General features: G+C 49.8%; 1 protein-coding gene across 8 annotated transcripts; it reads right to left on the bottom strand.

Annotated features, from left to right (window-relative positions):
• Positions 1 to 1,036: 1,036 nt before the first annotated feature.
• Positions 1,037 to 24,355, bottom strand: ETV7 (ETS variant transcription factor 7). 8 transcript variants are annotated; one of them, XM_074038236.1, is made up of 9 exons: positions 24,035 to 24,355; positions 22,053 to 22,188; positions 11,300 to 11,464; positions 8,841 to 8,966; positions 6,724 to 6,954; positions 4,318 to 4,460; positions 1,734 to 1,834; positions 1,478 to 1,620; positions 1,037 to 1,254 (listed from the first exon to the last, which is right to left on the bottom strand). In XM_074038236.1, the coding sequence occupies exons 1-8, from the start codon at positions 24,038 to 24,040 to the stop codon at positions 1,503 to 1,505; spliced, it is 1,026 nt and encodes a 341-aa protein (XP_073894337.1). In that variant the 5' UTR covers positions 24,041 to 24,355; the 3' UTR covers positions 1,037 to 1,254; positions 1,478 to 1,502. The 8 variants fall into 8 exon arrangements, with proteins under 8 accessions (XP_073894337.1, XP_005553228.3, XP_045246686.2 ...); XM_005553171.5 differs by having other exon boundaries at positions 1,037 to 1,620; XM_045390751.2 differs by lacking the exon at positions 22,053 to 22,188.
• Between the last annotated feature and the right edge of the window lie 1,232 nt (positions 24,356 to 25,587).

Genomic DNA, 25,587 nt, shown 5'->3' with positions numbered 1-25,587 from the left:
TGGTTAAATGAAAATACTCCCTTCTCCTCCCCGAGCTTTACCTGAGGGCTTGCAAGGACAGAGGCTCTGGCCCTCAGGAGGCCCCAGTGAGTACTTGGGGCTGGGGCACAGAGGGAGAAGCTGACCCACTGGACCGAGGTGTTTTCATGCTTCAGAGCAGCTTTTGGTCTGCAGAGATGTCTCAGCTAACACAGGTTAAGCCCTCCCCCCAGAGCAGGCAAACATTAAGCATTTCACAAGTACGGCCTTATGGAAGCTTTCTGACACCGCGGAGGTCAGGTGAGGAGAAGGAGCCCCATTTTACAGACGAGAAACCTGAGGCCCCAGAGAGGCGGAACACCTTGCCCAAAGTCCCACAGCAGATACAGGGACAGGAGCATAGGAAGCCACAGGTACGGGGGTACGGGGGGCAGTCTTCACTGGGCCATAGTCACTGAAAACTGAGGATGAGGGGGCTGGGCCAAGTGAAATGGACTATTCAGTGAAGATGCCACAAGCAGACAGGTGGGGCCGGGGCCTGGTTAAGAAGCGCCCACATACAGTCAGAGGTGCTGAAAGAAAACAGGTCGAAGCCCTGGGTTCTGGAGAGGCAGGCCAGCTCCGCAGGCCTCTCCCTCAGTGTCCTCACCTTCAAGCCCGAGGGAGGTGCCGAGTGAATTAAACGAGATAAGATATCCGAGAGGCCCTTAGCACAAGGCCTGGCACATAGCAAACACTTAAGAAACATCGACTGGACACAGTGGCTCACGCCTGTAATCCCAGCACTTTGGGAGGCTGAGGCAAGAGGATCACCTGAGGTCGCAAGTTCGAGACAAGCCTGGCCAACATGGTGAAACCCTGTGTCTCTACTAAAAATACAAAAGTTAGCTGGGGGTGGTGGTGGGCAGCTGTAATCCCAGCTACTCGGGAGGCTGAGGCACGAGAATCTCTTGAACTCAGGAGGCAGAAGTTGCAGTGAGCCGAGATCGTGCCACTGCACTCCAGCCTGGGTGACAGCGCAAGACTGTCTCAAAAAAAAAGAAAAAAGAAAGAAACGTCAGCTAGCATTGTTTTTATTATTACGGAGGCTGTTCGTGCTGCCTCAAAGCACTGACACTTTTCCCATTTCCTGCATCAGCCCCTGAGCGCGGGGTTTTCAGGAGCAGGTGAGGAAATCTGAGGCTCACTGAGGGACCTCGTTCCCTTCATCCTGGAAATTCCATTTACAGGGGTGGGGCTGGATGCTCTACCGGTGCCTGGCTTCCTCTCCCGGGGCTGCAGCAGGAGAGAGAACACTCCCCTGTACCCCGTTTAGCCCCAGGATCGCCCTGCCCAAAAGATGACCCTCCTGCCCCCAGTGTCCTGGATGGGAGGCCTCCCAGCCCTCCCAAGCAATGGCTGTAATCCTGTGGGTATAGAGTCTAGCTGGGGATCCTGCTGCTCTGCTGGGAGGAGGAGGCTGCCTTCAAAGGAGACTCGGTCCCTGCCCCATCGGTACCGGGTGCCTGGAGTCCACCTGCCCCTCACGGAGAGATTTCTGGCCTCTCGTCCTTGAACTCCATTCTGTCCTGCTCGTGGCTCTCCGGCGGCTCCAGGTGGCTGTCCTTGTCCTGGCTCATCTTTCCCGGAGTCTTTAGAAATCTAGAATTCAGGCCCCAACTGCAAATCATCTCCTGCCCCAGTTGCAGGGGGATTTCAGCCCACCCAACCCCAGTTCTGCGTCCCCCTTTCACCGCATCCCCTAGGCTACTCACCTGAACAGGAGCTTCTGCCCCGGTTCCTTCTTAATGATATTAAGCTTATAATAGTGGCGCAGGGCACGAGACATTTTCTCATAGGTCATGTTCACCCGGTTCTGGAAAGCAAAGCAGCCCCCACATCAGCCCTGCTCTCCATGTCCCACTCCTTCCAGGCCTCACTTTCCACCCTGTAAGGGAGCGGGGTGGACTGGACAGCTTCTTAAGCCTCTCATTCCAGGGATCTGTGAGGATTTATGAGTGCTCACTTGAGTTTGGAAGGAGGGGGAAGGTTGGGGAAGAAATGATGGGGCTGGGCAGGGTGGCTCATTCCTGTAATCCCAACAGTTTGGGAGGCCTAGGTGGGCAGGTCACTTGAGGTCAGGAGTTTGAGACCAGCCTGGCCAACATAGTGAAACTCTGTCTCCACTAAAAATACAAAAATTAGCCAGGTGTGGTGGTGCATGCCTGTAGTCCCAGCTACTCGGGAGGCTGAGGCAGGAGAATCCCTTGAACCTGGGAGGCAGAAGTTGCAGTGAGCTGAGGTCGTGTCACTGCACTACAGTCTGGGCAATAAAGTGAGACTCCATCACAAAAAGAAAGAAGAAAGAAAGAGAGAGAAAGAAAAAGAAAGAAAGAAAGAAAGAAAAAGAAAAAGAAAGAAAGAAAGAAAGAAAGAAAGAAAGAAAGAAAGAAAGAGAAAGAAAGGAAGGAAGAAAGGAGTGAGGGAGGGAGGGAGGGAGGAAGGAAGGAAGGAAGGAAGGAAGGAAGGAAGGAAGGAAGGAAAGAAGGAGGGAGGGAGGGAGGAAGGAAGGAAGGAAAGAAGCGTTCTCTTGCCTACTTGGCTGAGAACATAGTGTGGGAGTGAACTGCATGTTACTTTTAAATAGCAAATGTCACAACAGTAACAAATATATATAAACAAATATATATTTGTTCTATAGATACAGATATAGATATAGATATATTTGCAGGAAATGCAATCAGAGAGACAGCATGGTGGGGTGGCATGGATGGCCTTGCCAGGCCACACCCTGGATGACTTTGGCCAAGTCATTTATTTCTCTCTCGGGGATAGGCAGTATGAGGTAGGGCCAAAGAGCCTGGGGTTTGGCATAGATTTCAGCCCCAGCTCCAGCGCTTGGCAGCTGTGTCACCTTGGACAAGTTTCTGGACCTCTCTGAGTCTGCTTCCCCAGCTACATAATGAGAAGAACACCCATCGCACAGGTCGAGGATTAAATTATTAATAGCTAATCCAGGCCGGGCGCGGTGGCTCACGCCTGTAATCCCAGCGCTTTGGGAGGCCGAGGCGGGCGGATCACAAGGTCAGGAGATGGAGACCACGGTGAAACCCCGTCTCTACTAAAAATACAAAAAATTAGCCGGGCGCGGTTGTGGGCGCTTGTAGTCCCAGCTACTCAGGAGGCTGAGGCAGGAGAATGGCGTGAACCCGGGAGGCGGAGCTTGCAGTGAGCCGAGATCGCGCCACTGCACTCCAGCCTGGGCGACAGAGCGAGACTCCGTCTCAAAAAAAAAAAAAAAAAAAAAAAAATAGCTAATCCATGAAGGCAATTAGCACAGTGTATGGCATGTAGTATGTGCTCATTAAATGGAACTGGTGCTCTCTGGGCCTGTTTTCCTCCCTGTTCTATACGAGGATTAGACCAATACATCCACTGAACTTTAGTCATCTGCATCCTTCCAGCCACCAGCACTGCTAAGAGTAATAGAATATTGCTCTTAGCTCTTGAACCCACAGCCTGGGTTCAAGTCCCTGCTCTGCCTCTTACATAGCAGGGGATGGGTAAATTTGGGGCAAGTTGTTAGCCCTCACTGAGCCCCAGTCTCCACATTTGATAAAACCTCTTATGAGGTTGGTATGATAATTAAATGAATTAATACAAGTGGAGCTCTCAGGGCAATGCCTGGCAATCAGGCACTATTACATCTTAGGAAAGGCTATAAATTGATGATTATCATTATCATTAATAGTTTTCTTTAAAAGATTTTTTTACTTAAAGAAATCTATTTATTTTAAAAGGCTACATTCCTTATATCACTGCTATAAATCATGAGATAGTCACGGTAGATACATTTTGTAATCCTAATTCAAAAATAAATAATTATAAGGATATTAAACCACCTAAAATCATCTTGCAGACGCCCATTTAGGTACAGGCATTCCTCCTCATGGGAATGCTGGCCTCAGTCATCCCCAGGCCTTTCCAGCCCTGACATCGGATGCTCCTGTTGGGCCTGAGACCTGGGTTTCTGTCCAGCTCCCCGCAGGAAAGCAGCTTCCTCATCTGGCCTAACTGTGCAGTTCATGTAAACATGCTTCTAAAGGCTAAAATGCTAAGCAAAGGTAAGATTAAGCAATGAGAAGACACAATTGTTCAGTTTCAGAGACATTCCCCGTCCATAAGAGGTAACTGCCTGTCCCTCAATAGCTCCCCAAATAAAGTTATCCTGACACTTCTGGGGCTGCTGGTGAAGGCGCCATCAGCTGATGATTGTCCCATAGTGCTAGCGGTTCACTCTGACTCCCAACTCTGTCGCCTTCTGGTTACGTCGAGACCATCCTGCCGGCCAAGGCTCACCTTGTGATTTCCCCAGAGTCTGGCGAGCCCATTTGGATCCACAACTCGGAAGATCTTGGCGTCCTTGTCTTCCCACCTGATGTAGGGCTCATACCGGGGGTCAAGGAGCAGCTGATACACGTATTCCCACAGCAGCCGGCAGTCTGCAATTTAGCACAGGGAGTGCAGGCAGCTTTACTGGAGCTGTGAGGACAGGTGTTAGAAAGGCGCTCTTGGAGGCCTCCTGGCCAGAGCCCTGGGAGCACCAGCAGAATGGTGAAAATGATGGTATCCACAGAAACGGCCACTAACGGGGCTCCTCATGCATTGTCTCATGAGTCTGGGAAGTGGCTACCTTTATCCCCAGGAAGAGGTGAGGAAATGGGCTCAGAGGTGCAGAGGTGTCTAACGTTGCCCAGCTCCTAAGTGGCAGGCAAAGCGGGGAGTCTGACCGGCTCCACCCGACATCAGAGCCACGTGAGGGTAGGTGCTGGGCCCACAGGCCGAGTGGCCAGGCCCCTGACCGCAGGTCCCTCTCTGCCCCTGGCCCACTTAGCCCCCTGGACTTCTATTAATTATAACATCCACCCCTTCAAGTTCCCTAATGGTGAAGTTCAGGAAAACCAAGCATGCCATTGGGAGGGTAAGTGGGCATCTGGGAGCAACTGTGTGATCTTGAATCCCAGGACCTGGGCCTGTCGGCTGGGTCATTGCAGGCAAGTTACACAACCGCCTCTGAGCCAGTTTCCTGGTATGGGGTGGTGAGGGAATTAGGTAACATAACAGACCACAAAACCTTCAGCACAGTGCCTGGGATAGTGTAAGTGCACGAAGAATGTTAAGCATTATAATTGAAGAATACAGTAATTGCAAGAGGCTGAAGTGGGAGGATTCCTTGAGCCCAGGAATTTGAGGCAGCAGTGAGCTATGGTTGCATCACTGCACTCCAGCCTGGGCGACAGAGTGAGACTCAGTCTCTTTAAAAAAAAAAAAAAAAAATCCAATTATTGTGAATCATTGTGTGTTTTATTGATACATAATATTTGTACGTATTTCTGGTGTACATGTGAGATCTTGTTGCATGCATAGAATGTGTAATGATCAAGTCAGGGTATTCAGGACACCATCACCTCAAGTATTCATCATTTCTATGTTTTGGGCCAATCATTGTTTTTTAGTGACTTCTAGTCATTTCCAACCCAAAAGCCAGGCTTCTGCCCACTCTGTGGCTTCATAGAATAAATGTGTGGACATAACGATGGGAACGATAGACTCTGGGCACTGGGGACCACTACAGGGGAAGAGCCAGGGCAGAAAAACTACCTATCACAGGCTGGGTGCGGTGGCTCACGCCTGTAATCCCAGCGCCAAAGGAGGCTGAGGTGGGTGGATCACCTGAGGTCAGGAGTTTGAGACCAGCCTGTGGCCAACATGGTGAAACCCTGTCTCTACTAATAAAACAAAAATTAGCCGGGTGTGGTGGCGGGCGCCTATAATCCCAGCTACCTGGGAAGCTGAGGCAGCAGAATTGCTTGAACCCGGGAGGCAGAGGATGCAGTGAGTTGAGATTTTGCCACTGCACTCCAGCCTGGGCAAAAGAACCAGACTCCCATCTTAAAAAAAAAAAAAAGAAAAGAAAAACTACATATCAGGTACTATGCTCAGTATCTTGGTGACAGGATTATTCATACACCAAAGCTCAGTGGCACGCAATTTACCCATGTAACAAACCTGCACATGTACCCCCTGAACCTAAAAGTTGGAAAAAAAAAAAAAAAGAAGAAGAAGAAATGCAGTGTAAATATTATGACTAGAAAAACACCCTTCAGCTTACCTGTCAGTCTGTCAGGTTGTCTGCCTGCTAATCCTTTAACAATGAATGCAGAGAGGAAGTGTATCATTTGGTTAGCACTCAGGCTCTGGAGCCAGACTGCCTGGGTTCACATCCCAACTCTACCAGTGCTGTGTGATCTTGGAGAAGTTACTTAACCTTTCTGTGTCTCAATTTCCATATCTGTGAAATGGGGCTAATAATAGTACCAAACTCAAAAGGCCATTGTAGAATTAAATAAGGGCCTGGGAACCATGCCTGGCACATAACGAATGCTCAATTATTTTAAAATAGATAAAGTTTTAAAAGGCAGGTGTGGCACTCCATGCTAATGTGAGTGTCAGAATATGACTGGTAAATTGTCCCTCTGTGGGAGACAGGGTGAGGCTTGGTGATCCCAGGTATCACTGCCCGCTGTAACCAGATTGTGGCCAGCACACAGGACAGTCATGCTGTCCTGTCATGCAGGACTCCGAAATCCCCCAGCCACAGACCTCCCATCACCAGGTCAAAATAGCCCTGTCCTTATCACTCGTGACGCTGGGACTCAGACTCAGGGCACCTTCCCATGGCCAGAGGAGCAGCCTCCCACTCACCAGCGATCCTGCCGTCAATGGGGGCCTGTGGCATCGCAGGGAAGGCACAGACCTCCTGGGTCCTGCAGGTGAGCTCTGCACAGTGACATAAGTTGAGGGACTCCTCCTTGCCAGGGGTCCACCTGGCCAGGCCAGGGTCATCCAGATGGCCAAAGGAGCTGGTAAGCCCTGGGTCTGGTGGCTGCAGCAGGTGGCCACTTCGGGTGTCCATCTGAGAAGGGCCAGTCACCTCTGCAAGCAGATGAGCACCAGTGGTAGCAGGCAGTGGGCCCCAAGCCTCCCCAACTCAATCCCTCAATGGTGAGCCTGGGAGCCCTGTGGGGCAGCACTCCTAATGCTCTTCCTCTGTCCAGCCCCTGGTTAGAAGGTCAGGGAGGCAGTGGGGGGCAGTGGGTGAGAGCCAGACAGCCTAGGTGCTAACCCCAGCTCCCACACAAGTAACAATCTGTCAAGCCTGTTCCCCCATCTGTGAAACTGGCTGCAAAGCCAAGCAGTGACAGAGCCAGGTCTAGAACCCAGGGGCGCTGTATCCCACCTCTCCATTTGCCCAAGTATTTATTGAGAGCCTTCTATGAACCAGGCATTGTTCTAAGAATCTTGAGGATATATCGCTGAGCCCCCAAAAGCCCCTGCCCTCAGGGAGCTTCTATGCTAATTGAGAGCAGGGGAGATGGACAGTTAAAATAAAAAGGAAACAGAAACAGTATACAATGTGGGAAGAACAAAATAAATCACCCTAAGGCAGAGAGGGAGATCTGGGAAAGGAGCAGGAGTTGCCACTTTTGAGAGGCTGCTCAGGCCTCCCTGACAGTAGCATTTGAACAGACCCGAAGGAGGTAGAGGAGTGAGATCTGTGGGTTTCTAGAGCAGGGAGGGGATGCCAGGCAGAGGGAACAGTAATTGCAAAGGCCCTGGGGCAGGAGCATCTCAGGCTTGTCCAATGAACAAGAAAGCCCATGTGACTGGAGCAGCAGGAGCAAGAGAGAGAAGGCTGCAAGGGAAAGGCAGGGGCAGGAGTCAGCAGAAGAACTGCACTTGGACTCCGAGTGAGAAGGGAGCCGCTGGAAGATGCCGAGCAGAAAAGTGATGTGACCTACTTCTGAATCTCCCTGCGCTGTGGAGAACAGATCACAGGAGGTCAAGAGCAGAAGCAAGGAGACCAGTGAGGACGTTCTCCAGAGGCAGTGGGGACTGGAACGGGGCAGCAGGGGAGGAATGAGAAAAGGCTGGATTCTGGATAGATTTGAGGGTAGGGCTGACAGGATTTGTGGACAGTGGGATGAGTGGGGGTGGGGTAGAAATGACATCTGAGCAATTGGAAGTGTGGAGGCGGGGTTTGTGGGGCTGGGGAAGACCGAAAAGGGCAGGATATCAGGCATTTGGTTTAGGGGCTGTGGGGGTTGAGATGCCTACTAGATGCCCCAGTAGAGGGGTGGGGCAGGCAGCGTGGGTGCACATATCTGGAATTTGGAGAGGCTGAGGCATATATTGGAATCATTGGCACCACATGGTGTTTAAGATCCAGGATCAGATGAGATTTCCCAGCATCTGAGTGCAGATAGAGAAGCAGAGAGGTCCTCTGACCCTGGGGTACCCCAACTTCTAGAAGCAGGCGAGAAGAGTAGAAACCAGGAGGTCGAGGAGACACCAGTGGGGTAGAGGAGACCAGGTGAGTGGGGTGTCCTGGAAGCCAAGGGAAGAAAGAGTTTTGGGGGAAGAAGAGGTGACCCCCAGGGTCGAAGGCTGTGAGAGGCCACAGTAAATCAGGACTGAGAATGGCCATGGCATGGACATCCTTATTTTCAGGTTTCTGGAGACCCTGACAAGAGTGGTTTCCATGGAGGGCTCCAGAGAGGAAACTGAGACACGATACCAACAGCTCTTTGCTGGAGAGAGCAGAGAAACGGGGAGGTGGGAGGCAGGGAGGGTGCAGCACAGAGGGTGCAGCACAGAGGGAGGGCTGCCAGGAGCACCCCAGACAGGAGGTGGGGGCGGGGAGGGAGGGGAGCTTGCCCACACTGGCCACCTCCTTCATTGCTTTGCCTTGAGGACGTCCTGCCCTCCCAGTGAGGCTGATTTGAGGGAGGTACTCAGAGCACCACAAACAGCTTCCTCACCTTCCAGGGAGACTGGAGAGTGCTGGGTGGGCATCTTCAGCCTGAAGGCCCCTCCAAAAAAAGGCCCACACACAAGGGCTCGCCGCTGAGTCTTGATGTACTGGAGCAGCTCATACAGGACGTCACCTGGACATGGGTGGGAGGGAGGGCAGGCTGCTGAACAGGCCACGTGGGGAGGGTCAGCCTTGGCCCCCTGCAGCCACCTGCCTCAGGGTGAGGGCTGGCATGTCCTGTCACAGCTTCATGCTGCTGGCAAAGGGGTTCCTGCTGCAGCTAACAGGAGGCTGGGCTGGCGATGGGCAGGGACGCTGCTGCTCCCGTGGTGGATGAATTTTAGAAAGACATCCTATCCTGCCAGTAGACGCGGCCGCCTCCAGGGCATGCAGCTTGCAAGGTCAGGCTGCTTCTCAATCCCCGCACACACCCTTGGCTGAGGGCTTGTGCACAGTGCATAAACTGTACCACTGTACCTCACGTTTCTGGGGGCAGAGACAGTTCTAAGGCTCATGGGATTCCAAGCTTTTTAAAAAGTCTGCCCCTGCCTTCCAAGGAGCAAAGCTGTCTTAGCCTCTTCCTAAAAGGCAGAATTAGTAGCCGCTTCAATAAATGGTTGAAAAAAAGAAAGGTCAGGTGCGATGGATCACACCTGTAATCCTAACACTTTAGGAGGCTAAGGCAGGAGGATTGCTTGAGCCCAGGAGTTAGAGACCAGCCTGGGCAACATGGATAGACCCTGTCTCTACAAAAAGTTTAAAAATCAGCTGGGTATGGTGGCACATGTCTGTGGTCCCAGCTACTTGGGAAGCTGAGGCAGGCGGATCACTGGAACCCAGGAGGTTGAGGCTGAAGTGAGCTGTGTTCACACCACCAAACTCTAGTCTGGGCAATAGAGTGAGACCCTGTTACAAAAAGAAAAAAAAAACAGAATTGGGCTGTGTCCAGGGTCCCAGAAATTTCCCTTGACTCATACCTTGGACTAAGGTGCTGATAGTAGGACAGGAAAGAGGGGATCCATGGGTAGAGAGCCAACCTGGGGATCCCAGGCACCCACCGGGATACAATGTAGAGAGTGGTTACTCGAGCACCAGGAGTGCTTGTAGGAAGATGGAGAGATGAACAAGGGCATGAAGGGGACCAGCCCCAAGCTCACCTGCTTCCCCGCTTTGCCTTGGCACAGGACCATTAGGGCTGTGGGGAAGCCTTGTCTCTCTGTCCCTACCTTCCCCTCACCTCCCACTAGAGCTCTTGAATCCAAACTCTTAGAGGGACGAAAGTTCCAGCAGCTGCTACAAGAGGCTCAAGGAGGGAAGTGGGTGGGAGGCTTGTGGAGGGAAGTGGGTGATAGAACTTGGGATGTCAGCCAGGAGCGGTGGCTCATGCCTGTAATCCCAGCATTTTGGGAGGCCGAGGTGGGCAAATCATCTGAGGTTGGGAGTTTGAGACCAGCCTGGCCAACATGGCGAAACTCCATCTCTACCAAAAATACAAAATTAGCCAGGCATGGTGGCGCGCGCCTGTAATCCCAGCTACTCAGGATGCTGAGGCAGGAGAATTGCTTGAACCTGGGAGGCAGAGGTTGCGGTGAGCCAGGATCGCGCCACTGCACTCCAGCCTGGGCGACAGAGTGAGACTCTGTCTCAAAAAAAAAAAAAAAAAGAAAAAGAAAAAAAGAACTTGGGATGTGACATGAGACTGGCTGTGCGTGTTAAGAAGAAAAGGGGCAAATCAGCAGATTTTAGAACGTCTCTTTGCCACATACACTGTGGGCCTGCTTGACCAAAAGACAGAGTACACAGAAAACATCAGCGAATTCTTAAAAAAAGACACCAAATCAGCACAAACATAAGAGCCACCTGAAAACAAGCCAAATAAGACTCAAATGCAATTCTAGAGATTCCTGGAAGGCCCTGCTGCCCGCTACCACTGGCCACCCTCCCTCCCACCACCAGTCCCTCCCCACAAACTTCGTGCTGCTGGAACACCATAATCTGACGTTCATTCCTTTGCCCTCAGACCTAGTTTCTGGTTAAAATCAAAAGTCATATTGAGAGTTAAGGCTTTTGCTGTTACCAGCCATTTATACCTCAGTGTGAATGAATATCTGATCTTTCTCTAGTTGGTTTTTTGTTCAGTAGGGGTAGGGGGTGGGAGGCAATAGGATGGAAGTGGGTAAAGGAGACAAGGGCCACAGATAGGGGGAAGAGAAAGTGAGACAGCAAAACAGGCCCCTACAGCTCTGAAAACACGTGGTCAAATGGACTCCCTCGCCTCGAAGGCCTGCTCTAGCTAGGACCCACCAGACACACGCGTGTGCAGAGGGGCATCTGCAGTGCTGGAAATGAGCATGGTTCCCCAAGGAAGACCTCCTCCATCTCCCTCCCTGGACCCCCCTGGGGTATTTGGGCCGTCCTGGCCTACCAGTGCTCCTACTTAGAGGAAAACCTGTGAGTCTTTCTGACCTGAGCTGGGCGCGCGGTGCCGGAAGTCGTCCTTGGTGAGGATACAGAGGGCGCGTCCATTCATCTCGAACCCGTGCTCCGCGGTGCATGGCAGAGAGTACTCCTGCTCTGCCCAGCGCAGCCAGTGCAGCACGTCCTCCCTGCTCCACAGTGCGGGCTGGATGCCTGCAACCAGCAAGAACCAGTCCCATCACTCCCCATAGGCCTCCTCAAAGAAGCCTACCCTGAGCACTCCATCTGAGCAGATACTCCCCTGTCCTGGCTCCCAACCCCCATCATCTTCTGTCCCTGGCACCTGTTCGTTTCCTTCCTAGCACCTTACCTTCTTTGTAATGACATTTTACACTGGATAGAACCATATGTTGGTGTTTATCATTATATATGTATCATGCATGTATTCACTAATTTATTGTTGGTACCTCCTCCCCACCTGTTTTCCAATCATTCATTCAACAAGTGTTTAACGAGAACCTACTTTGTGCTGGCACTGGACTAGGTGTGCTGGGGCACAATGTTATGTGTATTCAGCACCTAGAACAGTGCCTGGAACACAGTAGGTGCTCAAAAAACACATGTTGAGTGATTACTTGAATGCCCGAACAGTCCAATGAAAGGGATGTTACTGGCCGGGCACAGTGGCTCATGCCTGTAATCCCAGCACTTTGGGAGGCCAAGGCAGGTGGATCATGAGGTCAGCAGATTGAGACAATCCTGGCCAACATGGTGAAACCCCATCTCTACTAAAAATACAAAAATTAGCCGGGCATGGTGGCGGGCACCTGCAGTCCCAGCTACTCGGGAGGCTGAGGCAGGAGAATGGCGTGAACCCTGGAGGCGGAGCTTGCAGTGAGCCGAGATCGCGCCACTGCACTCCAGTCTGGGTGACAGAGAGAGACTCTGTCTAAAAAAAGAAAAAGGAAGGGGTGTTATGATTTCCCAAATGAGGCAATGAGGCTCCCAGAGGTTAAGTGACTGGTCCACACTCACACAGGAAGCATGAGGCACAGCTGGGATGTCTGGTTATTGAATTTTTCTGCTTCATTGTGCCAACTTGGAATCAGGTTTGCTCAGGGAACAGCCCAGGGGACAAGGGAGCCTCCTACACTCACCTTCAGTGCATGTGTTTTTATTTCTGGCAGTAGCCAGACAAATGGCTGCTGATTCTCCCCACGTTTCCACTCTGCCTGGGACTGCTATGCTCCTAATGCCAAGTTTTGGGTGGTGTTTAGCAGGGCTACATTATGACTTTATGAGCCCTTGACACATTTGCCTTTGTGGGCAAAAAATATTTAAAATAGACTGAGTGCAGTGGCTCACCCCCATAATCCCAGCACTTTGGGAGGCCAAAGTGTGTGGATCACTTGATCCCAGGAGTTCGAGACCGGGCTGAGCAACTTGGCAAAACCTTGTCTCTCCAAATATACAAAAAAGAAAATTTAGCTGGGCATAGTGATGCACACTTGTGGTCCCAGCTACTTGGGAAGCTGAGGTGGGAGGATCTCTTGAGCCTGGGAGGTCACAGTGAACCATCATTGCACCACTGCACTCCAACCTGGGTGACAGAGTGAGATCCTGTCTCAAAAAAATACATAAATTTACATCCTATTTTATGACTGCACTGGTATAAAGACTCAGAGCTTACTGGGTTCAGTTCTACAGGTAAGAAAGTTGAGGCAGAAGAGAGAAGCAACGGTCCAAGGCCACACCTTGGCAATGACAAAGACCAGACCAGCCTCTGCTCCCTTATACTCAAAGCAACACAAGAAATGAACTTAATTTTAACATTTAAAACAAAGGAGATCTGCATCCTTCACTGTTCATTTATTCAGCCAATATCTAATGAGCACCAGCTTGTGTCAGTCACCGTGCAGGGCCAGGGACATGGCACAGAACCAGGCTGGCAGGAGGGAGGAGTCCCACAACCGGTAACTCTAACGACAGTCCTCCTGACGGCATGCGAGGAGTGCTCACGGTGCCGAGAAAACAGAAAGCAAGGCACTAGAGCCCAGGTTAAAAGTGAGGAGGGGTTTCCTTTACTTCTATTTTGGGACCTAAAAATAAATAAGAGAAAAAAGTAAATGTCTGAAATTGCCAAAAAAATGATTTAAGACGGGAAGAAAGAATACATGTGAGAACTAGCCTCTGTGGTACTACATATGACAAAGCCATGTAACTAAGATTGAAAGGTCTTATGCTAAGATTGGCAAGTATTACTGGGAAAAAAAGGTGGATCCTAGGAGTAAGTAAGTGTTCATGCACACACACATGCATAGAAATGTGTGTATGTGTATTTTGTAAAGTTAATACATGACAGAGGTAGGATTTTAATTCAGAGGGAAAGGATAGTTAATCTAATATGAAAAAAAAAAAAAAAAAAAAAAACCTGATTCTCCCCCTGGAAAAAAATATATTTGGGTCCTCACCTCCTGTTGCAGGAAGTCAGGGACCCCAAACGGAGGGACCGACTGAAGCCACGGCAGAAGAACACAAATATAAATTGTGAAGATTTTCTGGACATTTATTAGTTCCCCAAATTAATACTTTCATAATTTCTTACACCTGTCTTTACTGCAATCTCTGAACATAAATTGTGACGATTTCATGGACACTTATCACTTCCCCAATCAATACCCTTGTGATTTCCTATGCCTGTCTTTACTTTAATCTCTTAATCCCGTCATCTTCGTAAGCTGAGGAGGATGAATGTCGCCTCGGGACCCTGTGATGATTGCATTAACTGCCAAATTGTTTGTAGAGCATGTGTGTTTGAACCATGTGAAATCTGGGCACCTTGAAAAAAGAACAAGATAACAGCAATCTTCAGGGAGCAAGGGAGAAAAGACTTGGAGCCTGACTGCCAGTGAGCCAGGCGGAACAGAGCCATATTTCTCTTCTTTCAAAAGCAAATAGGAGAAATATCGCTGAATTCTTTTTCTCAGCAAAGAACATCCCTGAGGGTAGGTCTATAGACAGCCCCCTTAAGGTGGCCTCCTTTTACTGTCGGTCGAAGCCGAAGGGATGAAATAAGCCCCGGTCTCCTGTAGTGCTCCCAGGCTTATTAGGACAAGGAAATTCCCCTGCCTAAGAAATTTTGGTCAGACAGGTTGTTTGCTCTCAAACCCTGTCTCCTGATAAGATGTTACCAATAACAATGCATGCCTGAAACTTCATTAGCAATTTTAATTTCACCCCATCTGGTGGTCCTGTGATCTTGCGCTGCCTCCACTTGCTTTGTGATATTTTATTACCTTGTGAAGCATGTGATCTCTGTGACCCACACCCTATTCATGCACTCCCTCCTCTTTTGAAAATCGCTAATAAAAACTTGCTGGTTTTATGGCTTGGGGAGCATCACAGAACATGCCAAAGTGTGACGTCTCCCCCGGACACCCAGCTTTAAAATTTCTCTCTCTTGTACTCTTTCCCTTTATTTCTCAAACCAGCTGAGACACTTAGGAAATAGAAAATAACCCACAATAAATATCGGGGGTGGGGTTTCTCCCGATAACCTCCCACCATTCACATTCACAAAAATCAATTGTAGGTAGATTAAAGGCCTAAAGAATAGAACAATACAAATCTTAATATAGTAGAAATCAAAAACCATATGCACTTAATAAGAGCGGAGGGGACCTCAACCATGACAGGAAACACAGAGGCTATAATAAAAACGAAACACACATTTGACTACATTAATTTTCTGTATTTGCTGCAAAAGATACCATAAACAAAACTAAAAGAACATAGATTTCGGGGAAATATTTGCAATGCAGATGATAGATAAAAGGTTAATGCCTTGTCAAGAGCATCTGTAAATTGATTTTTTTTAAAGACAAAAAAAATCTTCCCAGCAATCCCAGCAAAGCAGGATTTCTCAGCCTCAGCACTATTGATGCTTTGGGACTGATAATTCTTTGCTGTGAGGGCCTATCCTGTGTGTTGTAGGATGTTTAGGAATACCCTGGTCACTATCCACTCAACGCCAGCCTAGTTCCAACAACTAAAAATGTCTCCAGACACGGCCCAAATGTCCCCAGGGGGAAGGGAGCAGCAAAATTGCTGCCAGGTGAGATCCCCTGCAGCACAGCAAATCCACCAATAAGCATGTGACAAGACATGTCACCTCAATAGTCAGGGAAAGGTACCATCAGAGAAAAATAAGATATCATTTAGGCCGGGCGCGGTGGCTCAAGCCTGTAATCCCAGCACTTTGGGAGGCCGAGACGGGCGGATCACGAGGTCACAAGATCAAGACCATCCTGGCTAACACGGTGAAACCCCGTCTCTACTAAAAAATACAAAAAACTAGCCGGGCGAGGTGGCGGGCGCCTGTAGTCCCAGCTACTCCGGAGGCTGAGGCAGGAGAATGGCGTAGACCCGGGAGGCGGAGCTTGCAGTGAGCTGAGATCAGGCCACTGCACTCCAGCCTGGGCGACAGAGCGAGACTCCGTCTCAAAAAAAAAAAAAAAAAAGGTATCATTTAATAGCAGGAGTGCAGGGAAAAGGATGCCTTGCTGGTGAAGATAGGAATTTGGAGCCTCGCTGGGAGATGAGTCTGGTGATACATGAGATGCTGAAAGCTGACTTAGTGTAAAATGTGGAGGCCACATGATGGGCAGATTCCTGAGGGATCGAGGGCAGGCCTCCACAGCCAGCCAGGGCTTCTGTGGCTAGGGGGTCAACCGCCAATTGCATTGTACCTGAACTCATATTTTTTGTGTAGTTCCCCTAGTTCACCATATTGGAGGCTGTCAGCCTGAAAATTCAAAACTGTGATTCCTGGCCAGTTGTGGTGGCTGAGGCCTGTAATTCCTGCAGTTTGGGAGGCAGAGGAGGGAGGATCATTTGAACCTAGGAGTTTGAGACCAACCTAGATAACATAGTTAGACTCTTGACTCTACAAAAAAAATTTTTTTTAATTAGCCAGGCATGGTGGTGCATGCTTATAGTCTCAGCTACTCAGAAGGCTGAGGAGGGAGGGATTGAGCCCAGGAGCTCAAGGCTGCAATGAGCTATGATAGTGCCACTGCACTCCAGCCCGGGTGACTGAGTGAGACTCCATCTCAAAAAAAAAAAAGTAAAAACATGCAACAGCAACAGAAAGCATAGATGATGTTGCCAGGCCACTTGTAAATAATGTGACCTAAATGACAGTACCTCAGTTTCGTCATCGGTAAAACCAAGGATGATGGAAAAAACTGTACCGTCCACACAGGGCTGTCACAAGGATGCTATGAGATAATCCATTTAAAGAGCAGCATCTGGCATGTGGCATGTGCTTTTTGACATACACGGAGCTATAGATGTCAATGAGGTAATATGTGTAAAATGCGTAGCACAGGGTCCAACACCTGGCGGGTATTATCTAAGGCGTCAATCACCCTCAAGAAGTCTCCCTGACCTAGTTGCCGGGATGAGAGCAACTAGGACTCCCCTTCCCAATCCAAGGTGAATGTGGGACTTCCCCTGCAGATCGGCCCCCGGCCTCTCCCTCTCTTGGCAATAATCCACTGCATTTTCACTTCTTTCCCATTCACCATCTTTGTCTCTCAAGATTCCAGGCAAATGTCACCTTGTCACCTCACTCTCCTGGCCCAGTGGCCTCCTTACTGAGGATTTCTAGCTTGGCCAGCTCCTGACTCCCAGCTCCCAAGGCAGATATGGACAGAGCCCCCTGGCTGGGGCAGCAAGAGGAGCTGCCTGTCCAGGACACAATTGGAGGGCTCAGGTGTCTCCCTGAAGAGTCAACACTGTGTCCCCTACCTCCTTCCAGAACAGAGCTAGATGTGGGGGCTCCCCTCCACCTCCCAGCTGTATCATCTCCACTGCCCTTATCTGTGGACATAGTGCTTCTTTACATAGTCACCTGAATCCCCAACTAGAATGTAAGCTCCAGGAGGCACAGACTTTGCCTGTCTCAGTCACTGTGGTCTCTCCAGCCCCTACAGCAATGCTTGGCACGTAGTAACTGCTCAACAAAAATAAATTGCTTAAATAAGTGAGTTGAGCAAAGCAGTGTGGAGTCACCCCCAGGGCTTCCTTGCCTGCCCTTTCTCCAGCCCCTGACTCCCACCCCGACTGGACCTCTCTTCCCACAGCATCCCTTTTACTCTCTTGCTGAAGAAACTATTGCTCCCAACTATCAAGCCCATCAAGTCAAAACCCCTCTGTCCTGGTTTCAAGACCCCTCAAAGTGCCCCTCCCCACCTGACCAAAGCTATTTCCCACCACTTCCCACCACACCCCTGTACTTTACTGGGTCTAGTGAGCTCCAGGAGCCACAGAACCTGACCAGCATTCAGCAACCAAATCAGAATGAACAGCTGGCTTTTCCCTACCTTGCAGGATCCTCTTGCAGGAAGAATGCAAGAGACAGTTAAAGTGCTTGGCCAGTATGCTAAAAACGGGAGCTATCATAACCTGAGGCTAGAGGCAGTTTCTCAAAGCAAATGGCAGCTGTGGGGTCTAAGGGATGCCAGTTCGAATCCCAGCTCCACCATTTTACTGGTGGGTGGCTTTGGACAAGATAATTCACCTAAGGCCCACTTTTCATAAATGTAAGGCAGAGATAACAAAAGAAGCTACTCTCCACGCCTACTGAATATATTCAATCAGATAGTAAATACGGTATGCCCATCACAATGCCTAGTCAAGAGTGAAAACTCAAACCATGGCCTTTATGCTGATTATCAGCATCCTCACTGGCTGAGCCCAGCCCGAACACAGAGAGACTAGCTTGCTTCTCTGCCGTGATGACTACGGCTTATCAATTACCATGCCCTTAGTTTATTGTATGTCATTGTGTCTCCAGAGACCCCTTAAATCCGTCACCCCACTACTTGGCCCCATTCTTAGCCGATAATCCTTTTCTTGGTAATCACACCAAGCTTTATGGTCATCACTGTGGGGGGCGGGGCCAGTGCATATAGTTCACATTGTGTACTGCACAAAGATACCATCAGAGGAGGGGAATGGGAGGATGGAGGTGAAATCCAGCCAGGACTTTGATTGGCTTCTCCCCAAAGGAGGGGTCTTTCCAATTTGCACAAAGATGCATATGATCTAGCCCTGACCTTGTGTTTAGGGAGGAGAGAGGTTCTTTATCCTCATATTAATAGTTTTTGCAATTCCCCATCTGTTTGTTTGGGTCCTCACCACCATATTCCTTTTCATTGCCAGGTGATGATGTCACTGTCAACACTCACACGTTCCAGTGAATTAGAACATTCGCTTTTAATCTCCATCCTCCCATTCCACCCCACCTCTCTGGTGTTTTACACCCACATCCCTCTGGTTTCCTGCTTCTCATATGCCATGATCTAGGGCAGCATTTCTCAAACCGTTTTGACGTCAACCCATGGTAAACAAATACATTTTGTACCCACACACACACATATATATATATAAATAGCCTAAACAAAGTAGTCACAAATCTCAGCTACCTTTACTATTTATAATGCACCCTGATGTGTTGTTCTATTTCAATTTTTTAAAATATTTATCTTGGTCCACTAAGTTGATTTCACTTCCTTAGTAAGTCTTGACCAGCATTTTGAAAACAAATAAAATGTGGTTCTCAAACCAGCAGCATCAGCATTACCTTCTGCAGAGTTTATTAGATTCTGCAGAGTTTATTAGAAATCTCCAGAATCTCAGTCCCCATCCCAGACCTACTGCTGAACCAGAATCTGCATTTCAACATGGTTCCCAGGAGATTCATGTGCACATTAAAATCTGAAAAGCCCTGGTCTGGAATACCAGGAAGCCACAATTGTTAACGCTGATCTATTAAATGAAGTGCCCAGGAACTCTCTCACACGTGAAGGATGTGAACTTGAGCATGGGCACCCGAAATCTGTTCAAGCTTCCCAAAGGCCCATTTCTCCTGCTTTACACTTCCAGGGAGTCACAGAGAGGTATTATCCCTCTCCCTGTGATTCTGAATATAGGACACGGCACTCTACGTCTCTTCCCGTGGCTTATTTACAGCTAGGAGCTTTGAAAGTCAATTTCAAAACACAAAGAAGTCTCATTTCCTCTGCATCCAAAGCGAGAAGTTCACAGACCTTTTCTCTGGGGAATAAGCTCCAGGGAAAAGAAGAGATGCAGGACCGAGAAGTAAGAGTCCTGGGTTGGAGGCCTAGTCTGGCCGTTAGCATCACAGATGACCCTTGCCCTCCCGGAGTCTCAGTTTCTCTGTCATTGAATGAGGCCATGGTGGTGACCATCTCTGAACTGCCTCCTCTCAAAATTCTCCCAAGTTGTCCCTTGAGGATACATTAACTCCTCCCAGACTCACTCCTCTGTGACATCAGCCCAGTTCTGAAAGTGGTCCTAGAGTCTGCACTGCCAGCTGTCCCTGCCCTGCAGCTGCATCCCCCCCCATAGCTCCTGACTCACTCTGGCCTTGGGCAGACCCTCATGGCCGTGGACCAGGGATGGGGAGGTGAGAATCCTCTTTTGTTCCCCATTTCCATACAGGGAAGCATAGTTGTGAATCTCCATGAATCCCACTCCTCCATCCCAGTAGACCTCATGTCCCTTGCCACAACCCTGGACATCACAGTTGTCCTCAGAGTGGACTTTCCACTGCTTTACTACACATCTTTGTCAGGAAAATCAACACCAAAACAGTGAGCTCTGCAGGAAAATAACTTCCGTGTTCCTCTTAGCGTCAACTCACAAGGCTAAACAAGATGTGTTTTGTTTGTTCACTTCCTGCTGAGGCAAATCAGTCCTGACTGCTAAAAGGGAGGCTGGAGGTAGGGGAGGGAATGGGGTGGGTGATGGGGTATAAACAAGCGAGATGGACAGAGATGGAAATCCAGCTTCCAGAAATTTGGGAAACTGGGCTGAGATCACCCCCAACAGGGCTGAAAAGTTGAACCCTCATTTTGTGTCAGCAGTTGGCTTGTTTGGGATGCTGTTGACAGGAAAATGAGTCATTTGGCATCCCCTATCTTTTAAAACTGTCAGATATTTACTAAGGGCCAGAACTGTATTGTCTGAATATTTGCAGATGTTCCAATAAATATGAGTCATGGAATCTAAGATGACAGGTATAGAAGACGCTGCTGGGGCCCTGCCCATAGGCACTGCCTCTCACCTCCGCACTCTGAAGGCTGCCAAATGCCCCATCTGACTCTGCCTTGGGTTCTTTCTGGCTGCGGGAAGCCCTTAGCCAGTGTACAGGGTAGCTTGGAAATGCTGGAGAGCCAATACCCCTGGAAACAGCATTTGTCCTGTCATGGAAGGGAAGTGAGTGGATAACCCCCTTACCCATTGGTTGGAATAACTTAGGATTCACTGTCCCCAGAGACCCCATGGTGCTAACTGGCCCAAAAGAACACCTCTGGGATTTCTTTCTCTTATTTGTCTTTCCTCCCCACTCCTCACCAGTATTTTAGGGTTTGCTCCTGGGGAAATCTAACCCAAGGCAACAGAACTGGTAGCTCAGGAGTTCTAATCTAGGAGAAAATAGGCCACGATGACCTGCACCCTGAGTTATGCAACCAGAGAATAGGCTGCCTCAAGAGGGGATGATAAAATGCCTGTCCCTAGAAGTGTGCAGGAATATCTGGTGACCATCTCAGAAGGGCCCACAGAAGTGACCCTGCATTGTTTGGAGGTCCTGGTGTTCTTGACAGAGATCCCGAGTCATTCATGCATTCATTCATTCAGTAGATATTTAGTGAGCTTCTGAACTTAAGAAGTTTGGTCTTAGGGAAATAGGATTTCCCAGGGCTCAGAGAAGAGTTGTGGGTCTTGTGCTTGAGCTTCACTATTAGAAAGTATTTCTTAGAAGTTGTGTTAAAATTTCTAACCTTGGCCGGGCACATGGCCCACACCTGTAATCCCAGCACATTGGGAGACCAAGGCAAGTGGATCATGAGGTCAGGAGTTTGAGACCAGCCTGGCAAATATGGTGAAACCCCATCTCTACTAAAAAATACAAAAATTAGCCAGGCATGGTGGCGCACACCTGTAGTTCCAGCTACTTGAGAGGCCGAGGCAGGAAAATAGCTTGAACCAGGAAGGCGGAGGTTGCAGTGAGCTGAGGTCATGTCACTGCACTCCAGCCTGGGTGACAGAGCAACACTCCATCACAAAGGAAAAGCTAAAGAAAACTCAGCAAAGAAGCAGCAAACAGAGGGAAGGTAATTTAATTTTGGCACCTGACCAAAATTAAATTTTTAATTGACAAATTATAAATAATAATTGTATATATTTATGCGGTACAAAGTTATGTTATGAGATATATATAAAATCTTGGCCAGGCACAGTGGCTCGTGCCTATAATCCCAGCACTTCGGGAAGCCAAGATGGGAGGATTGCTTGAGCGCAGGAGTTTGAGAACAACCTGGGCAACATAGACAGACCCTGTCTCTTATTTAAAAAAAAAAAATTAATTTTAAGGGCCAGGTATAGTGGTTCACGCCCCGTAATCCCAGCACTTTGAGAGGCAGAGGTGAGAGGATAGCTTGAGCCCAAGAGTTCAAGACCAACCTTGGCAACATAGTGAGATTTCCATTTCTACTAAAAATTTTAACATTAGTCAGTGTGCCTGTAGTCCCAGCTATTGGGGAGGCTGAGGTGGGAGGATTACTTCAGCCTAGGAGCTCGAAGTTGATGCTGCAATGAGCTGTGATTACACCACTGCACTCTAGCCTAAGCAACAGAGCAAGACCCTGGATCTAAAACAAAATAAAAATTTACCTTTAAAAACTCAGCTTTTCTCCTCCCCTCTACTTACGGAGTCTTCCCGGCAGCTTGCAGATCCCCCTTTCACCCAGCAGGTTAATTTGAGCTTCACATCTGGCTTGCACGTGGGTGCCTAGGGGAGGCATGGCTGCCACAGGGCTTATAGGAGAACCAGCCAATTCTCCCTCCTAGAGAGAGAGAAACCAGGACAGAAGAAGAGCGTCTTGGTGAAGGCTCAGCCATCTTTAAATGTCTTAAGAATTTTTTTGGAAGGGAAAGAGTGTTTATCTCTCCCAATAGACTGCATCAACCTTAAAGGTAGGAACCATGTATATCTTCAACCCAGTACCATCAACATCTTGTACCCAGTGGGCACAATAAATGACATCCTTCCAATTCAAGCTTTCCATGCATGTGCCTAACTCCAAGAGGGATCCCCTGTCAAGACTTGTATGATTGATATCTGAGAGCCTAGGGATACTCACTGGATCCTTGGTGAGGACAACACAGGAAACCTGAGAGGCCAGTATCAAAAGACCTTAAATCAGAAATAAACAAACAGGCCAGGTGCAGTGGCTCACACCTATAATCTCAACACTTTGGGAGTCTGAGGCGGGTGGATTACTTGAGGTCAGGAGTTTGAGACCAGCCTGACTAACATGTGAAACACCGTCTTTACGAAAAAATACAAAAATTAGCCAGGCGTGGTGATGGACGCCTGTAATCCCAGCTACTCAGGAGGCTGAGGCGGGAGAATCACTTGAACCCAGGAAGCGGAAGTTGGAGTGAGCCAAGATTGCGCCACTGCACTCCAGCCTGGGCAAGAGAGCAAGGCTCCGTCTCAGAACAAACACACACCATTTTCAAAAGAGAAAAAAGGATAAATTTCTGAATCCTAAGGTCTCACCACCGGAAGCCTGTATCTTTACAATTCAACAATCAGCCTGGCCCCCAGAGATGACGGGGGTTCATCCATCCAGATGAGAAAATGAAGAAGGTGGCAGGATTTTGTAGGAATAGGAGGCTCCTTGGGGCTCATGCCCAGCCACAGGCTGCCACAGCACGGAAAGGAAAAGTGAAACCAATTCCATCAAGTCATTTTTCACTCTAGGATTGTCAAAAGCTTTACATTCATGTCTTGGGATCCCAGGAGAGCGATCTGCTGAGAAAGAATTTGGATCGGAGCCAGCAGAACTCCAGAAGCCTTGGCTGCTGCGAAAGGGGATTCAACACCTTCCAGGGTCGTTCTCACTTCATTTCCAGCCAGACCCCCTTTGGTGCTGTTTCCCAAGTAATCAGACCTCAGGGGCTGCCTCCTAACGGGGAAAGGAAAGCTTACCTTGCTGGAGAAGGGGCTCAAGTCACAGGACTTGCCTAGGACTTGCCTAGGACTTGCAGGAGGCTCTTTGTCTACTCCTCTATCCCCATCCAAGTAAGAGGAGCGGGGAATTCCGGGGCTGTAACTGCGTGGGAAACGCCAGCCATGGAGCTGCTGAGGATCAGACTCCTGGGTTTCAGCATGGAGGCCAGGGAAGGGTCTGATAAACGGGTATGGGTCTTGGCGAGAAGCGAGTGGAGAAAGGCCTTGGAGTGGGACGGGGCCCCAGCTCTGGGGGCAGTTCCGAGGCTCCCAGGAAACCGGCGAGTGGGGAGGGGCTGCTAAAGAGGGGCTCCCTGCGAGAGAATGCGTTCACCAGCTGTGAGGACCCGGCTTGCGCAGGAACTTCCAAGGACCTCACATTTGGTTGGTGTAGGGACGACCAGTGGTAAGGGGGCTGCAGAAAGGGCCTGCAGGGGCTGTGCGTGATGCCTTCAGAGCTGTGTATGACACTGAGTCAGGGGCGGTGACCCGCGTCTGGAGGTGGAAGGGGAGGTGAGTGGGATGGTTGTGAGGTTTAGGAATGTGTTGGAAAGAGAGATTCCCGCCAGGTAAAAGGTCTGATAAAATAGGTTTGGAAATCTGGATAGTGGGGAAAGGATGAGGGAGCAGGTGGCTCCGCGTGCGCGCTGCGTGTTCAGCCGCCAGGCTCTTACCTGCATTACAGGTGGAGGTGAGGAAGCCACCGGCTTTCTGTCGTGAGCGCTTCCCCGGCTGTGGCTGCTGGGGCCCTAGGCCCGCGCTCCTAGTCCTCCTCCCCCAAACCCCTAACCTGGCTCCGAGAACTGGAAGGTCGCGTGGGAGGAAATGTCTTTCGAGAAGCGCCAAGGCGTGTGCGCCCGGGTCCCCCGCAGGCGGGCAGGGGCGCCAGGCGCTCCGGTAATCGCTATCCTTCCGGGAAACGAAAACGAAAGAGCGGGATGCGGTTCCACTCGCGCCGCTGCGGGCTAGGGGCAGGGCAGGGGCCCGCCCCGCGCGAGCGCAACCCCGGGGCGCTTCCCGCTCGCCAGCCTGGGAGGCGTGGATCCTGCACACAGCCTCCTGCCGGTGGACAGCCCCTCTGGCGACCAGGCCTTGGCTCCCACTGGGGCAGAGGTGGGATTCTGCAGGATCTGAGGAGCTAAGGGGACCCCTAGTCCTGAACTCGGGACCAGCTGCCTCTCTTATGGTCCCGAGCCCAGGAGCAAGACCCTGTGAGTCTCCGCACATGGGATGGGAAGGGGCCGCCCATGGGGTGTTCCTGGGCCTGGTGCCTCCGTTTAGGGGTGGGTGACCTTCCCGGCCCCGATAGATACTGTCTCGGTCTGCTGTTTGGCCCCGCGGAGGCCCCACAGGTCCGGAACCGTAGCGCCACCATCAGAGCGGCTGTGCTCTCCTGAGCGGGACCAGACTACTCCGAGATCCCGACTGACACCTTTTCCTGGGCCTCTGAGTGCTCCAGAGTTGGTGCCTGGCCACCCATCACCCTTTCCATCTGTCTCAGCTCCCCCTGTCTCAAGAGAGGTTGTGCGCATAAAAACAAACCAGCAGACACTGAAGAAAAGGAAAGAAAAGCATTAACAACCTTCTGCTGAAAATCTGACGGTGTAGATGCTGTTACAAAGTAGGCTTAGCGCTGATATATTATCACCAGCTCTAGGCCAGCAATAAGAAACCAGTAAGAACAAGGCCAGAAACCCAGTAGAAAAAAAATGAGCAAAGGATATGAATAAACAGTCCACATAAAAGGAAATGCCAAGTGGCTCCTGAATATGCGAAAAGATGCCCAAGGCGCAGTGGCTCATGCCTGTAATCCCAGCACTTTGGGAGGCCAAGGTGGAAGGATCGCTTGAGCCCAGGAGTTGGACACCAGTCTGGACAACATGGTGAGATCCTGTCTTTACCGAAAATTTTAAAAATTAGCTGGGCTTGGTGGGGCTACACCTGTAGCCCCAGCTATTCAGGAGGCTGAGGTTGGAAGATCGCTTGAGCCTGAGAGTTGGAGGCTGCAGTGAGCCGTGATTGTGCCACTGCACTCCACCCTGGGCAGCAGAGAAAGAAAAAGATGCTCAGACGAACTCACTATTTCCAATGTGCAAATTAAAGTTATTCTGAGACAAAAATTTTTACCCATAAATTTGGCAAAAATTTAAAAGTTTAATAACATAATCTGCTGGAGAGGCTGAGAGGAACAGCCTCTGGGAGTGTAAAGTGGTGCAACCCCACGGCA

Source organism: Macaca fascicularis, chromosome 4 (genome assembly GCF_037993035.2).
Source record: "Macaca fascicularis isolate 582-1 chromosome 4, T2T-MFA8v1.1".
NCBI lineage: Eukaryota > Metazoa > Chordata > Mammalia > Primates > Cercopithecidae > Macaca > Macaca fascicularis.
This window is presented reverse-complemented; position numbering and strand designations above follow the sequence as displayed.